General features: G+C 39.6%; 2 protein-coding genes across 3 annotated transcripts in view; one reads left to right on the plus strand and one right to left on the minus strand.

Moving 5' to 3' along the window:
- The window catches only part of LOC131425818 (cation-independent mannose-6-phosphate receptor), a 263633-nt gene extending 246201 nt beyond the window's left edge, over positions 1–17432 (minus strand). The window contains exons 1-3 of one of the 2 annotated variants that reach the window (XR_009229031.1): positions 16773–17432; positions 13937–15923; positions 13812–13873 (exon numbers count right to left, since the gene is read on the minus strand). Coding sequence is in view for 1 of the 2 variants with exons in the window: in XM_058588024.1 (XP_058444007.1) it covers positions 13812–13873; positions 13937–15923; positions 16773–16910 (2187 nt within the window). In the remaining variant the exon portion in view is untranslated. The remainder of the gene's footprint in view (positions 1–13811; positions 13874–13936; positions 15924–16772) is intronic. The other variant, XM_058588024.1, reaches the window with a different exon arrangement.
- Positions 3902–7282, plus strand: LOC131425817 (protein toll-like). The gene is made up of 3 exons (XM_058588023.1): positions 3902–5079; positions 5133–6570; positions 6643–7282. The coding sequence occupies exons 1-3, from the start codon at positions 3914–3916 to the stop codon at positions 6973–6975; spliced, it is 2937 nt and encodes a 978-aa protein (XP_058444006.1). The 5' UTR covers positions 3902–3913; the 3' UTR covers positions 6976–7282.
- Positions 17433–18189: the final 757 nt, after the last annotated feature.

The following is an 18189-nucleotide window of genomic DNA, read 5'->3' on the forward strand; positions in this document are numbered from 1 at the left end:
ATTCTGTAGTTACAGAGCGATGAGATTTTAAAATTTGAACCGTCATAGATGATGACGTTCCCAAAAATCTTCAAAATTGGACTCAAAACCATTCCAATTAATTCGTCATGTTAATTCATGTTCCAAACTTTAAAGTGGACCTTACTTTGACATCTCATGGAATGGTTAATCGATAGTCACACGTTTAGACTAATAGGAATAATTTAATGTTTTTGTCGTCAATATTACTTACTTTACTATGGGGCGCGTTTTCAAAATTTACCCTCTGAGTTAGTGATAAGTTTTTGATCGTGAACATCTTTTGCTGTATCTAACGAATCAACTTAATTTTTGCTACATGCCATCGGAAATACAATCATAAAATCAAATTTTCAGTTGTGTGACATAATCTCAAATAATTCAAATTTAAACTTTATTGAAATATCAACGAGTATCAAAAAGGAAAACATATGACGCGCGTTTACCTTTCTCGTAGAAGGATTTATATAATCTAACTATCAATTGAATTGAAATTTTTCAACTTGAACGAGTATTGCAATAACATTGAAGGTTTTCAACAGTACACTTTTGAAAAACCTGCCTGATTTGACCCATTTCAGCACCAGCCAATCAGAACACGTTCTGATAACGACTCACGCAATGCGAAAATGAAAGTATTGATGTAACACACATCTTTATACAAGTATGGGTGTCGTTTCGAAATATGCTGTGCAAAACAGGGTTGCCACATACACAGTTTAATCTGTATTTTGTTTGTCCTGAAAACTACAGATTTACAAGTTGCGAAACTAAAGAATTTCTTAAAAAACAACGCTAAAAATCCACATTTGTTCAAAAAGTGTTTGAAGTGAGCGGGATTAAAAATCCGGTTTTGATTGAAAGCCGACATGGTATATTTATTCTAAATTTTTCTATCATTCTGGCATATTTTTTTAATAACAACATAATTGTTCGACTGGGACGTATTATCAGTCCCAGGTCTTATTGATCCACGGGTTATGACAACACCGCAACATGGAATCGGCACCCCACCCTTAATGCACCATTGACCATCCCTAGGCCACTACGGGGCACTCGGGACGACTTCAGTCGATTACTGGGCACTCAGCCCGTTCTCTTGTGTGTAATAAGGGATTTAGGATTCATCATAAAACAGTCCATCCGATTTCATATCATCATGACCAAATACGTTTCCGACGTACGCTTGCGTTCGTGCTTTTTGTCCAAAGTCTACAAGCTTGGCACCTAAAGGCAGAATACGTTTGCTTTCCGATCGGCCAACATCATTTTCCAACATTGTCCTGCGCGAAATAGTGGAGTTGTAAGAAAAAGGGAACAGAAAGTCGGATCCGGGTCAGTGTCGGTGATTGCCGAAAATTTGACAGAAGCTGCTCGATATTTAACTATATTGTATACAACATTTTAAATCCGGTAGAAGATGCTACAAGAACTCGAGTCTCTCAATGCATGAACCGCGAGAGAATTTTTCTACATTTCTTCGCTCCACTTCATACTCTGAGTATTTACGGCCCTTGAAAAAATTACAGTCGAATAATCATTGGAGCATTCACATACATTTTCATAGGCACAACTTATACAAAGGTTATATGCAGATAGTTAGAATACGCGGCAATAGTAAAATGATTCTATCGCAATTATCCACTGCCCATACATAATCGGATCACGAAACGAGAATAAGCGACCGTTTGTTGCTTCTGAGAGAGAATCCCCACAGCAGCGAGCTAACCGTTGATTCTCAGACAGGTCATCGAGAGAAATTCGTTCTCGCACTGGTTTTTTGTAGCTGCGATGATATCCGTTTCTCTTTAATGGCACTGATTGAATCGTGTGAAGAGTTGCTAGTGAGCGTTCTTTGATACGATAAAAGCCATCCTTGATCCGGGTAATATACAATAACATGCTAAGGGACTATAGGGACTCTTTCGTTTGAATTTAAGTTTGTGAAAATAAGTTCAGCCATCTTCGAGGAAATCCATTGCAAATTTTTGTTTCATACACACATACAGGCACACACACAGTCATTTTCCGATTTCAACGAACTGCGGCTCGGTTCAAAAGTTGGTAATTGTGATTGCATAGTCTTTTTGTCGTGAATACGACTTACTTTACTATGGAGCGCCTTTTCAAGATTTACCCTGTACAAGAATGGGCAGAACTTTGTCACGAATATCTCTTGATTTAATTTTTTCAACAAGCTATCGGAAATACGATCAGGAATTTGTGATTAAATTTTCAACAGCGTGAGAAAACCATAAATAATTGAAAAACAAGTTTTCTAAAAAATTGGAAATAATGAGGAAAATTCATCACGCTTGCCTGCCTTTTTCGCACCCGGACGACGGTTTTGAGGTAGTCAAGCACATATCATTTCCGATTATCTACTGGACGAGTATAAAAGATGAACTGATTGAAAATCGTTCATTTCTTCTATTGCTTCAGACGGAACTGGATGTCGAGGTGAGGTTCTCCCACTAACCAACCATCAGTAAGAACAAACCAAGTATATAAAGCGTGAAACGCTCAGGTCACGCTCTCATTTGGACTTCGATCGTCGGGAGCAGCAGTCGCCAGTAATGAGCGCAGACTTTTTGCGTGGTACGAAACCTCAAACGCATAAACTGTTGCTTTTATTTGGACTTCAGTCCAGAGTTACCGTATTCACAGATTTTTCTGTAAAACCACAGATTTTTTGCCTATTTTGCCACATAGATTCTGTGTCACAGAACACAGATTTTAACAAAATTCACAGATTTCTACAAATTTTTACGAATATTTCAGATTTTCAAAATGTTTTTCACAGATTATGATCAAGAATATGCATCACAGATGGTACACAGATTTTTCAAGTTGAAAGACAGATTTTAAAATGGCAACTCTGCTTCATCCGTCGGGAGGAGAATTTAGTTTCAAAATTATGTTTCAGGAACTTAGTTCCAGAATACAGGTTTAGAATTTAGAACCTGAAGCTAGTTCAAAAACTAAATTGCAATCGAATTCTGAGCCTGTTCTAAGTTCTGAATTTAGTTCTTGTACTCAGGTCCAGCCCCTAATTCCTGAATTCTTCGAGTCGGTTCTTTTTATGTACAACCATTAGCATATTCCCAAAGAACTATGCGAAATTTTACTTCACTGTACTATAGACGATTCTTTTTTCAACCAGTTGGAGTTCGTAGTTGTTGTAGGAAGTAGTTTCTATTAATTTACTAAATAAAATCATAGCATCGACCCAGTCTAGGTGCATCGTTTCAAATTCTAGTAGTGAAAAGGGGAAAGCTGGCATAATTAATACAAGTGATCCACTAATTGATACTCGAATGTAAGAAGAACCCGTTTCAGTTATATTCGTATTCACGACATCCAGTTATGTCTGTGACATTACACACCCATACTTTTTTCTGAATGAAGACAAAAATAGAGTATTGCCGATTTTGTACCCTTTCTTGGTCTATGTTTAAAGTTTTCAGTACTCATCACCCGGTAATTTCGGAACCGGAACTCGGATCCGGAACTCGGATCCGGATAAAATTCAAGAGCAAAAACTTTTCATTTGAATCTTATTTCGCAAAAAAATTGTCAAGCGCCTTCTGAGTAATAGAAGTATTATAATTTTTATACGATTATAACACCCTTTTATTAATTTAAAGAAAATTATATTCGATAATCTTTGCCCCATTGTTCTTATAGTTGCTAGTGAGTTATCTGGGCTCTGATATATGATCTTAAAGAATGCTTTATCTTTTTTATCTCGTCCACCATACCGTTATCTGCTTTCGACCTTTGTCAGTTCTCATTTGGCACCGAGTAGTAATAGCTACGTATAAGATTAGCTTGGGTTAGTTTTCGCAAAACGACAACTAAATTTGCGCATAGAATCTTTGATATATTCAGTATTATGCAAGTGGCTTGGTTCATAGAAGTGGTGCTGTTGCTAAACTTTGTGAAGAAATTATCTGGGCAGCTTATCAACTACGATTTTTCTTCATTGCAAAATACAATCCCACAGCATTTTGAAAGTGTTATAGAAGCCTATCTTTGTGAAGATGTAGTTTTTCCAACAAAAACAGACAAATCATATCATAGCAAGAATGGAGACACAACTGGTAGCGCACAATGGCTAGCGTGTCTGGATGCAATTCCGACAAACAACTGCAGCTGCATTTATACCAATACGAACTACGAGATTGAACATCGCCCTATCGATCCAGAAATTACACTGAAAATCCCGGGACTGTACGCCAAGATACAATGCTACGAAAGCTCTAACCACACTACTACGATCGTCCCATGTCCTGTTATCAGCTATTTCGGAATGGAGCACATAAAAGCATTCTGGGTACAAAATTATGGGCAAAATCTCGAACTTCTCAAATTTCAGGATAATCTCAATCGTATGCCTTTTAGTTTACCAAGCCCGACAGTAACCGATGTTTCCTATGCCCGATGGTTGGTTCTGCGAAGTCATACAAGGATTTTACGATCAGTACTTTCCAGTTTTCAAGCGGTAATCAAACTGGACCTTGGAGACAACCAAATGTCTGAGTTGGAACCTCGCTTGTTTGCAAACCACAGTTGGCTTCGCTACCTGAAATTGGATCGCAACCAACTTCGTAACATCACCCCGGACACCTTCCATGGCGCTGAAAATCTCCAGGAAGTAGATCTTTCATCCAACGTGTTTGCATCGTTAGGTTCCGATGTGTTTTCTCTACTGAAGAAGCTCAAAATGCTGAATCTTAGTTTCAATCGACTCAGCGTCCTACCAGAAAATCTTTTATCCGAAAACAGGAATCTTGAACAGTTCATATTATCAAACAATCAAGTTTCGCTACCAACTTTGCCGGAAAACCTACTGAACAATCTTATGGAGTTGAAGCGTGTTATTCTTAGCTATAACCAACTGAGCTCGATACCGGAACAATTTCTACGGGATCAGTTGCGTTTGCAAGATTTGAATCTCGCACACAACAAACTGGAGATGCTTCCCGATGGATTGTTTGAAAATACAAGCGAATTACGTACTCTACAACTGTCTCACAACCACCTGCAGAATTTGTCAGCGTAAGTATTTGGTTTTCAACTACAGTGTGAAGCATTACCACCCTTCATTACAGGAATATTTTTGTATCGTTAGACAAACTAACCGTGCTCTGCGTCGATAACAACTATCTTCATGTTATCGATCTACTCATGTTTAGCCGAACCACCGCCTTGGAAGAATTGTACATGCAAAACAATCAGTTTTCCTTTGAAGAGTGCTTGACTACGGATGCCACCCCGTTCCGGTATCTCAGTTCCCTTCGCATCCTCAACTTACAAAACAACAATATCACAACCATTTTCCACGACTGGAACAACAAAACCATCGCGTTAAGGAAGCTTGACCTCAGCTACAATCACATCTCCGCACTAAACTACCGGAATCTACTGTTTTCCTCTCCGGAGATCACCGTCAATATTTCCAACAATCGAATTACGAAGATCTCTGTCGATGGAATGGATCGCGGCGACCCTTTGGACGGTGCCAGAATCAAGGTGGATGTTACGGACAATCCACTGAACTGTGACTGCGAGATTCTATCGCTTGTCCAATTCCTACAAACAAGTGAACCCCATCCAATACAGTTCGCAACCGAGCGTCTACGTTGTTGGGAACCGGAAGAACATTCCGGAGTGAAACTAATGTCGATACGCTCGGAAAAGCTTCTTTGTCAACTCGACGAACCGGACTCGGGAATCCACAGATGCCCCGAGAACTGTAGTTGCTTCATTCGTCCGGTGGATCGTGGAATCATTGTCAACTGTACTCAGCGAGGACTTGTGGAGGTACCATCGCTGCCCGTACCAACCAAGCTCGGGTTCAGTTTCCTTGTGTTACACATCGAACACAACGAGATCACCGGGTTACCGTCCGACGATCTTCCCGGATATGCCGATGTGGCCGAGCTATACGTTCAAAATAATAGCCTTTTGGAATTGTACCCGGAAAATGTTCCGATCAAGTTGCGTGTGCTGGATCTAAGTAATAACAAACTTACGACGATGACCCAATCAGTTCTGGAGAAGATCAACCGTACTTCAAATATGCAGCTATCTGGGAATCCTTGGCGATGCGATTGTGATGCATCACTATTTTTCAACTTTATTCAACAAAATGCAAGCAGACTGGGAAATTTAGAAAAAATAATGTGTGATGACGGTCGGAAGATATCCTCGATCATGGGGAGTACTCTATGCCATACATCTATGATATCCTATATCATCATTTCTTCATTCATTGCGACCGTGTTGATTCTGATGGCCATGATTGTATGGTTCAAGTATCAACTGGAGATTCAAGTGTGGTTGTTCACGCATAACCTATGTTTATGTATTGTCTCGGAGAAGGAACTGGACAGGGACAAACTGTACGATGCGTTTATTTCATACTCTCACAAAGACGAACAATTCGTTACGGATCACTTGGTGCCAACGTTGGAAAAAGAACCGATGAGCTTTAAGATTTGTTGGCATGTCCGCGATTGGATGCCGGGAGAAATGATCCCAACACAGGTGAGAACCTTTTCATATTGGAAATTCGATGACAACCAACAACACAATTGAGATTGGACTTTTCAAATTTAGATTGCGAATTCTGTGGACGACTCGCGGCGAACAATCATCGTACTATCGACCAACTATGTGGACTCGAACTGGGGCCGGCTGGAATTTCAAACCGCACATCAAAACTCAATGGCCGAGAAGCGACTGCGAGTGATTGTGATTATCTACGATGACATCGGAGATATCGAACAGCTGGATCCGGAACTGAAGGCCTACTTGAAAATGAATTCCTACGTCAAATGGGGCGATCCGTGGTTTTGGGACAAACTTCGATATTCTATGCCGCATCCGCCGACGGTCAAAGGGTTCAAGAGCAACGAAAAAAAATCGCCGGTCCCGCTTGCCGAGTTTTGATCCTACCTGCAATGTGTTTTGTTTCCTTTATCGGTTATAGTTAACGCTCCTACCCGTACTGTATTTTACAGTGTTGTGCTGCATTTTCGACTCAAATACTGCGTAATGTTTTTTTTTCTCTCAAATGTACTGTATTTCAGTGTGTGCTGTATTTTTTCATTGAAATGTACTGTATTTTTCACATCAAACATTAAATCCAGAGTTTTAAATGTTTACCGCATTGAATTTTGATTTGCCACAATACAAAATATCAGAAAAAACAGTAACAACACGTATGTCATTTTCGCTTGATGCCAAACCTAACCCAGTTTCCTACCTAGCTGCTGTCAAACCGTTTGTTTGAAGCTCGTTTCGAACTGAAACTAGGTTCGTCGTTGAACTGGAAATCGAACCAGTTCAGCTGGTTTTTTATATCAGGTTTGCCCCCGGTGCTATGTGCGAAACCACCAGTAGTGAATAAAAATATCCGAGATAAACAAGTAGATTTGTCTCTTTCTTACATGATCATTATTTCTATTTTTGATGTGAATACGTGCCTTTTTAAAATTCGCCTTGTGAAAGAATGAGTACAACTTAATCGTGAATATCTTAAGTTGTACTAAACGCAACAAAAGAATTCTTTTGGCATGCTATCAGAAATATGATCAACAGTTTATGATTAAATTTCCAACAGTCTGAGATAATCTTAAATAACTAAAAAATTAAGTTATCTTTTGGATACAATGAGGAAAACTTATCACGCTTGCTTACATTTTTCACACTCGGATGACGGTTTTGGTGCAGTAAGGCACAATGTTTAACTAGACGAGTATGTTTACCTTTTATACTCGCCCAGTTAAATATTGGGACATGGTCAAAATTGATCAGTTCGTCTTGTACGTTGAAAGAAACTGGACGTCGTGTTAAGAACCTTTAACCAGTAGCAAAAACAAATTAACAGTAATCGCATTCCGCTTTTGAATACTGGATCTAGATTCGAGAACTGAATTCTAAAATCGGAACTTCGGGACTAATCTCAGAACGAGAACAGAACTGATCCATCTGAATTTAGTTACAGAAGTTAGTTCCAGATTACAGGTGCAGAATTCAAAACCATGATTCTGGAACTGATTCCTATTTCTGAATTCCCAAACTGAATTCTTGACTAAGGAGTGTATCGGAAAGTAGTTAGCAACATTGATTATTGAATAGAAAAGCGAAAAAAACATATTTTGACATCAGTTTTCGATATATTGTAGAAGAATTACATTTTATGCATTTCACTAATTATATTGAAGAAAATCCTAGTTTCTGTGAAACGCTCGCACTTTGGACTTGACATTCTTCATTATATTCTGCACAGTTACTTTTGTGACTTTCCTAGTGGCAGCTGTCTAGTTTTTTTTAACTTCTGCATGTTTTGGGACACTTTACCTTCCTTCCGAAAGTTCCGCTTGACAATTGCCCAATACCTTTCAAATGGCCGAAGATCCGGGCAGTGGCAGCATTCTCTTCTTCAAACATTCTTCCTCGTACACCTTGACGTTAATTGTGCCCTTCGTGAAAAAAAAATCGACGACCGCTAATCACAGGTACAAATTGCTTGCCAGACCAACACCTTCTGTCCAAACTTTTCCATCGCCACCGTGGTGTCAGCGTCGTCCAGGTCTTGGTACACCGATTTCGTAGAATATTGCGGTCCGGGCGGCGCTCGATAGTCTTCCTTGGCGTAGGTTTCGTCGTCGATCAGGATGCATCCGTCTTTATTCTGTAGAATCCGGTTATACAGGTTTCGCACTCTTGTTTTGGCCTGAACTTGCTGTACCATGGACTTTTTCGGAACCTTCTGTTTCTTGTACGTTTTCAGGGAGTTCCGAACGTTGATCCGTTGAATCATCCCGATGCTGGTGTTGAACTGCTTGGCCAAATCCCGCGTCGACGCCGTTGGGTTTTTCCTGAAGTACTCAACCACCCGACCGGGCTGGCTGGAACCCGTTTTCCTACCGGACGGGGCAAATCCTTCATATAAAGGGTCTTACCGAACATCTCCATAATATTTTTGACACTGGTGTGGTGCACTTTCACCCGTTTTGTTATTTCGTTGTACGTGACACCACTTTCTGAGCACCAAGTGTGCAAAATTTTCTTTCGCGTTTCCGGATCAATTCGACTCATCATTGAAACGATAAACCGTACCGGAACCAACCGATTTCGCAGCTGTTATTGACATGTATACAAACATGCCACCGCCAAACACGCTGCCATTTCAGAGTAATAACTTTTTGAATGTTGCTAACTACCTATCGATACACTCCTTTCTGTCTTCGAATTTCATTCGCAAATTACGCTGAGTCTCTTCGGACGTAGTTAGTTCGACAGTTAGTTGAAGCTGTAATAAAAATTTGACCAGTCTGGTTAGTCATACTGAAGTTACAGGAACTTCCCGTCTACTGCGAAAATCAGGTTAGATGCTGCAAGAGTTCAACGGTTGTGTTGATGAATCTGATACTTTTGGGAGAAACTACAGTTAAATCTTTCGGATTTGTATTGTCACGCTCACGACTACCAGGATCTGCATTTAGACCGAACTGAGATGATTCTTTGTGTGTACACTCGATAAACTCGTCCGAAATTTGACTAGGAATTAATTGTGATTTCCAAATGGATTTCGAAAAAGATGGAACCAGTAGGTGCATTTCGAACTCACAATGAATTCCGACTTAAATTCCGGACAACTTAACTGAGCAGCGCTCCCATGACGTCTTCCACTGGCAGGCTTTTGGTCTGGTTTTGCTGTATGCCCGACTGCGACTGTTCCTCGACCCAATTCTACTGTTCGACGCTCGCTTCATTCCAAAAGCGTGAGGTCTTCAATGTTGCTCTCCCGTATGCTTCGAAAGTGAAATGTTTATCTTTTATACCGATGCAGTTATACAGCAGCCCAAGTAGCAATCCGCAACTAGTTCTGATGCGACTAAGTCCAAACTATGTTGCAACAAGAGCACGAATATGTTTTTTATGTTATACTGGTTAAAACAATGTGACAGCAATGTTTCTTCATAACATAACCAGTTACGAAATAGTTATTTAGGTTTCAAATCACCACATCTTTTTGTCATATTGAATTAATTATAAATTATAAGCTATCGTAACTTAATCCAAACATATCTTTAATCACAACTTTATTTCTAGCTACTAGTTGAAAATAAGTTTATTTGACTCCAATATTGGCAACCCGTAACTAGTTCTGATACCACTTAGCCCAACTATGTTGCAACAAGAACACGAATATGTTTTTTATGTTATGCTGGTTAAAACAAGGTGACGGCAGTGTTTCTTTATAACACAAACATTGAATTAGCTATCATTTGTAAGTTATCGTTACTTGATTCTAACATATCTTTAATCACAGTTTTGGTTTTAGCTACTAGTTGAAAAAAGGGTTGCGAAACCATTATAAATACGTAAGCGTATATGTAAATCGTTACTATGTGAATTGATGTAGTAATAACTTAGATATTATGAGATTATAACATATAATTTCTTCATTGATTCAGATAGTTATCGGTAGGTTTTCCCAACGTTATGATAACGAAAATCCAAACAAAACAACCTTTGTTGGCTTGAATATGGCAAACACAAAATGAAGTCTCAAAAAGTTTATGAAACATAAATAAAACCAGGATTTAACTTTTTTCAAAACAACTTTTTGCCGAAAATTGTGAAAGGCAGAATAGTCATTTATGTTCTATGCACTGTCATAAACACGAAGAAAATAATATACGGATTGAACATCGATTGTGATAATTCTATAATTCTCATGATATATGAATTTAAAATGATAAGCAATCACTCTACTTGGAATAATTTTGTGCATTCTGAACATAGCGTTATTTTGTTGTTTATTTTTTATAACTTTATAAACAGATTTTGATTGAAGGCGCATAAAAAAACAGTTAAGTAAAATTGAATTCCGCTCGACAGTTTTAATATCGTTGTGAAATTTGTACCTTGTATCAAGACTCTTCTGCTTTTTTATTGATGATAGAAAAGTATTCTGGATTCATTCAATGTTTATAATGTCGATGGTGACTAAGTTTCAACGAGTTTACTCGAAAACAAGTTATTTTCAAGTTATGAAAAGATAAGTTATTTCAGTATGGCATTACAACGTAACGACAACTTATTTTTAGCCGACTTAACAACTAGTAGAAACTGCGCTTTTTGAGTCATGCAAGTGGTTAGATTTTAGTAACAATCACTCAAATATCTGGTTGCAAACAAGCTAGCGTAACAAAAATTGTTACTTGGGAGGCGATATTGTGTTCTTTTCCTCAGAACGCGTTCTGATTGGCTGGTGTTGGCATGGGTCAAATCAGACAGGCGATGATAATGATGATGCTGCGTGGCCAAGCTTGGCTTTCGCAACTTAGGGTTGTCGTGCAGGACCCATTCTTCATTCCTAGACAGGTTCGCATTGATAATTTTACCTTTCACATTTAGAAAGATTAAGCAATCACTCAAAAGTCCAGCTAGTAAAAAACGGAGCGTTGAATGATAGTTGTCAACTTCAGCAATGCTCAGAACATCCGAAATGGAACTTACATCGATCTCTCAAATATGGTTTGGCCGATTTTCACGAACTTAGATTCAAATGAAAGGTCTTATGATTTCATGGAATTTTGTTGAAATTTATTCGAATTCGAATGTTTCAGGAAGTCGATTGTTTATGAGTTTTACTTACCTTACCTAACAGCTATAGGCCTGGGGTGTCCTTTGCTGTATCAAGCATACGTCTCCACATAACTCGGTTCATGGCTGCTCGTCACCAGCCACTCAAGGCACGGATGCTTCTGAGATCACCATCCACTTGATCGATCTACCTTACTCGCTGTGCTCCTCTTCTTCTTGTACCCGTCGGATTAGATTCAAGAACCATTTTCACTGGGCTGTCGTCCGACATCCTTATGACATGCCCAGCCCATCGTAGGCGTCCGGTTTTAGCTGTCCGTACGATAGGTGGCTCTCCTAGCAGCTGTTGCAATTCGTGATTCATACGCCGTCTCCACGTTCCGTCTTCCATCTGCACTCCGCCATAGATTGTCCTCAGTGCCTTTCTTTCGAAAACACTAAGGGCGCGTTGGTCCTCTGCCAACATAGTCCAGGTCTCGTGGCCATAGAGAACAACCGGTCTAATTAGCGTTTTGTAGATGGTCAATTTCATGCGGTGGCGTACTTTTCTCGATCGGAGGGTTTTTCTGAGTACAAAGTACGCACGATTTCCTGCCAAAATACGTCTATGAATTTCTCTGCTGGTGTCATTATCGGCGGTCACCAGTGAGCCCAAATACACGAACTCGTCAACCACCTCGATATCGTCACCGTCTATCAATATTCGTGGTGGGAGGCGTAGTGTTTCTTCTCTAGAGCCTCTTCCTCTCATGTATTTTGTTTTCGACGCATTTATGGCCAGTCCGATACGCCTAGCTTCAGCTTTCAGTCCGATGTAGATTTCCGTCATCTTCTCAAGGTTACGTGTTACAATATCAATATCGTCAGCGAAGCCGAAAAGTTGTACGGACTTTCGGAAGATCGTGCCACTCGTGTCGATCCTCGCTCTTCGAATCACACCTTCCAAGGCAATATTGAACAAGATACAAGAAAGTCCATCACCTTGCCGTAGCCCTCTCCGAGATTCGAAGGGACTCGAGAGCGTCCCAGATACTCGGACGTAGCACATCACTCTATCCATCGTTGCTTTGACCAATCGCGTCAGTTTATCCGGGAAACCGTATTCGTGCATTATCTGCCATAGCTGTTCTTGCTGTGAGTTTTGATCATTTTTAATCATCATTAAAAATGTCGACGCAAAACATGAAAAAATCTACTAGATTGGGCTCAAAACTGAACTCAATTTGTGGATTTCGTTAGTTGATGGCCATATAAACTCATTTCGGTGGTATAGGATATTGTGTTTTTCGAATTTCTACAGCATAAAAGAGACATTATTAAACCACTAGGTGTATTAAAACAGTACATGGTTTTCTTTGATGAAACGAGGAACTACAATTTTCCACCGCTATTTTTTTTCGATCGCGATCACAAATAAGAAGGCTAAAATGGGAATGGCACTGTTTGAGAGATCCGTTTATTGGAAGTACGGAACGGGAGTACCTCAAAAGGCCGAAAGCTACAAAAGCTTTCATTTTAAAACGAGAAAGCAAACACGTGGATTACAGGTTTTTCTGCTAGTGGTCAGATTCGGCCTTTTGAGGCACCCCCCAGTTATTCACAGACTCCGCAACTGTACTCGTCTCTGTCTTCAAATTTTATTCGCAAATTACTCTGAGTCTCTTCCAACATAGCTAGTTCGACAACAGTTGAAACCGTAATGAAAATTTGGTCAGTCTGGTTGGGGATACTGAAGTCACATTTTAAAGGACCATGCAGAAGGCGATCTACCGTGCAATTTGCAACCACCATACATTTCGTGTAATAAAGACATAATGAGATCTCGGATAACATTTTAACAGTCTCAGAAACTTCCTGTCCACTGCGAAAAACAGGTTAGAAGCTGCAAGAGTGTTCAACGGTTGTGTGAACGTCTTTTTTTCTGTGAAAAAGTGTGATTTTCTTGAGGCAACTTAGTTGTTATTTCTGATAGATAACTGTCGAAGTGCATCGCGATAAAAAAAACTCGTCGTTACTGGTATATGAGTCAACGTAACAATATTTGTTACTTGTGTTACGAAAGTTTAACTTCTACAGAAAAAATTAAAATTGAGAAATATCTTAGCAATGTTGTCGAAATGTTAACCGGACCGGAGTTTCAATTTTAAACATCAAACTTGCCTTACCTCGTTCATGGAGAAACTCTGCTCATCCGCACAGTTAACTCGTAGATTAACGTTGACCGTACCTTCAAAATAACATCTCTACATAAGTATTGTGAAACTTCGATTAATGAAACAATCAGCCTTACCTCCTGTTCCTTCGCATAATGCATCCGTCACTGTGAAAAACATTTTCACAGCCTGTTTGCTATAGTCCACAACTGCGCTTATATTTTTACTGCAAAGTAACACTTTCCCATCCTTCAGTTCTTCCGATTTACTTTTCGGACTAGGATCTACAATCAGTGCCCCGTTAGCGAAAATATCCCGTAAATCAACTTTTGTCTTAGTTTGACCATTGAATATCACACAATCACTAGAAGTGAAGTCCGCTTTAGTGCTTGGACAAACCACATTCGTGGGCCACTCGAATCGATAGTGGCAATCGTGTAATATCTCCTGTAAAATCGGATTTCCACGACCTGCCTCGGGGGCACAATAAAATTCTATCTCGGTGGAAAGCTTTGTAGCATTGTCCTGCGGACAATCATCGCCACGAAGATACCGAAGCTGTGCCCGTTCTCCAACGATTGTCAACGATACATCCGGATAGCCGAGCGATAGTTCACTGGTCGGTGTGAGATCTGACGGACCTTGAACTGCAAGACACGCGGCGGATCCTCCCGGACAACCAAGGCCAAACGTGGATAACAGCGGACGACAAACGTTCAAGTAGAACTTCTGTCGTTTATTTGCGACCTGCTGCAATGAACTGTTGACCAGAGCTTCGTAATTGTGATCCGCAGAAATCAACGGACTCAGATCCACTTCCCGATCACTGGAGAAATTCATTGCAGAACAGGAGATATCTCTGGTGCACGCAAGTTCGGTTTCTATTTGAATAATTACTTCGCAGCCAGCATTCTCTACCAGTTTGGGAGGTAGTTTTTCTCCTTTGTCTGTTTGACAGATGAATTCTATTCTGGTAGACCATTTGCTGTTGGAGTGATCACAAATTGAACCTGATGTGTAGCGTAGGTAAGGCGCTCCCGTGATGTTATACAGCAGTTTGTCGTTGATGGTTCCCAAGCTGACAGCTTGTGAATTATCCGAAGCTATCTGACAGGCACCGGATTGATCCGGGCAGCGACTTTTTGTCATATCGCAAATACCAAACTCATAAGTTGCCTCGCCTTGCTTCACAGTATAGGTTTGTTTCGCTAGGGAAGTCATATTGAATACTAACCCGCTGATGGGATCCACCACAGAACAAGGTTCGGTTTTCTTACAGGCGAACGATGTTCGCCATGAGAACAAATGCGTACAACCTTCCATTCCAACATACTCCGGAACTTCCTCCGTTGCGGCCGGGTCACACTCAAACAGGATTTTCGAATTTTGACAAGTTCCCTCCTTTGACTTAAAATTCATTACAAGTTTTCCTTGTTCGATGGTTGGATTGGGATCAGTTTGTCCATAGTCATGATATTTACGAGTGTAGTCGTCCTCGGTCTTGTTCACGTAGCAAACGCTGCTGCCAAGAGGACACATGGTCATATGGCCGTAGTGAACAGGTTTGCATGCAGTTACAAAAAAGTGCGATCCATTCCTATCGGGTACATGATGATTGACATGGCTTAATGGTAGAAAGTTGAAAACATATCCGGTAGCGTCTTTCACGGAACATTCATTGTTCTTTACGATGTCCGGTAAGGGAGCGCAGGCCAGCTTCGTTGACCAGAACATAAAATAATTGCACTGGTCGCTCGAGTACGGAACCACACTCATCGATTCGGGTTCCATCGTATAGCTGCACATCAGAATAATGTCGAAGGAATAATTTCTCCCCTTCTGACACGGTTCACCACCAGTGAAATTGAAATGTATTCTGCCATCCACCAGCTGCAAGGTAGACTTCCTACCGAGTTGCACTTCCGTTCCATCTTTCCTCCGTAGACAGGCAGCGCCCCCCGTTACACCGTTACATTTGATGTCCAACTGGTCGCACACATCGAAGATAAACCGTTCATTGATGTCCGACGTTGCATGATGTGCCAGATCGGAATTTAGTGCCGATAGGTTGAATGTGATGTTGTAGAGCGGTTCTTTGACAGCACAATTTTCCCCGGTCAAAATCTGAAAGTTACCAATGAAAAGTAAATTAGTACTTAAACGAGGACTTCAGGACTGGTTTCATTAATAGATAACATAATTTATTTATCATTTATATCATTTTGATATAATTAGTTGGACTACGTCCAAGTTCAGTTTGAACTGGATTTATTTCTGTTCCAAATAGTACCAGCAATATGTCGATCACCTTTCGTGCTAATTGTCTTCATCTACAGTCTATGCGTTCCGAATTCAGTGATGAAAAATTGAATCAAATTGCAATTTTCAGAAGTTACTTAGTAATATTAATATTAATTTCAAATTTCCCGGAAAAAAATCTATTGAAATCATTATATCAAATCATTACGAGAACAGCATGTGAATCTACTAAAGCCTTCAGTAACTGAGGAATCAAGTTCATATTTTAATTAGTCTAAACCACTGTGTATTGCTGTTAGTATTATTTATTTTCGAACGCAAGGAACGTTCATGAGTCATAACAAACCCGATCCTAATAGTATAACAAAATCAAAACAAACTTGAAACAGTGTTCGAAGTTTTCTATGAAATAACCGGTGTTATATATGATGTTCCCAAGCTCACATCAGCTGATTCATACCAAGGTCACATAAAGATTGTTTTGTTTTCATTTCGTGATTCTCATACATTTCATATCAGGCGTCAGTGATTCCGAGTCACCGACGTATATTTTGTTTGTGAATCGATTCGCTCGTGAAATGATGATTACTTATATTTTTGTCTGTAAGCAAGGCAACGCATTTTTATTTCGTTTTTGGCTGAAGGAAATTTGTAACGAAAAAACTACTTTTTTTAATACTATTTTATTACTTCATGTAGATTAACTATACTTACAAGACTGTTCCCATTTGTTCGCACAGGAAACATCGCTACTATCATCAGTACCATCGAAATCATTGCCGAACACCTGTACGCACGAAAATACCACCACCTCTGGGGGTGGTGTATTGATTTTTTCAAGTCTGTTGTCATTTTTCCGATCGCTTTCCAATCCCGATTTCTATTGTGTGTGACTACGGTTCTATTCAACGCGCAATAGTCCTGTTTATTTTTCAGAAATACCGACGGCTACACGTCTTTCACTACAATCAATTCTTGGCTCGAGACACAGGTAATAATAAAATAAAAATATTCAATCGGACACCTCCGACAGTCGCCCGGACTGATAAGGCTTATCCAATCACAACACAAAGAACCTGAACACTGAGAATCGAAAATGGTAAATCCTAACTTTTTCAACTTAGTTAGTTGTGACGAATAATATGCTCTATCAACTTCTTTAGCTCGGACACTTTCCAAACAAACACTACACTATTTATATTGCGGGTATCCTTTTCGAATCGCGATCACGCGACCAAGCAAAAACCGAGACGCAGACTTTTCTCCACCACGCACAAACCGCCGACTGACGTGCGAGCGAAACGGCAAAGCAAACGTGAAAACTGCTGACTGTCGTAAACACCGCCGTCGGCCTGCTTGCTGTGTTGCCAGCTTGAAGTGATATTATACAACTTAACATTTTAAGGTGTATAAATTCACCCGATTTTTGTGATAACGACCAATAATCCAAAGGAGAACAGTTAGTTTTGAATGAAATGGTTTGCGAAATACGGCCTCCTGTCACGGTGCCATCTTGTTGAGATCTGCATCGGAACTTCAAAATCAGCTGATTGCAACGTAAACAAGGAATTAGTAATACGCTTGGCAATCTCGGATGAAATTTGAAATTTTCAGTTCACATACAGATTTGATTTAGATGATAAAACATGAGTAAATAGACTAGTCATAAAACTTTTGATCATAATTTATCAATTAATTTAAAAATCCAACCCAAAAAACAAAGAATATCCCAGATATGAAAACAGTACCCAACCTCACTACTTCGAATTTGGTATTTCATGTTACGATTTCTCCATAAACACCAATCAAACATACCACGAAAAGTTACTGAATCATTAATGATCGATTTTTTTACCAAATTTTTACACGCTTTTGTATGTTAGTATTCGATTCAGAGACTGCCATTTAAAAGCTGTTTAATGCATAATCCAGTAAAAGTTACGTGTTTCATAGGTAAAATGTAATGTACTGTTAATATCACATTTATCTATCAGTTCATATCAAATTTAGATACCAGAAAACTACTATTTTTTATATTGGTTGAAGTCAAAAGGAAGATTCCAGATTTTGATATAAATCTACGAAATGAAAAATGCCATGAAATATAAAATATTTATTTCAGAAAATTGTC

The sequence above is a fragment of the Malaya genurostris genome, chromosome 1 (assembly GCF_030247185.1).
Source record: "Malaya genurostris strain Urasoe2022 chromosome 1, Malgen_1.1, whole genome shotgun sequence".
Classification (NCBI taxonomy): domain Eukaryota; kingdom Metazoa; phylum Arthropoda; class Insecta; order Diptera; family Culicidae; genus Malaya; species Malaya genurostris.

Excerpts from the sequence above, each read along its gene's own strand:
- LOC131425817 (XM_058588023.1), top strand. The coding sequence starts at position 3,914 with ATGCAAGTGGCTTGGTTCATAGAAGTGGTGCTGTTGCTAAACTTTGTG. Across the intron at positions 5,080-5,132 it reads CACCTGCAGAATTTGTCAGC|GAATATTTTTGTATCGTTAG; the intron begins GTAAGTATTTGG and ends CCTTCATTACAG. Across the intron at positions 6,571-6,642 it reads GAGAAATGATCCCAACACAG|ATTGCGAATTCTGTGGACGA; the intron begins GTGAGAACCTTT and ends TTTCAAATTTAG.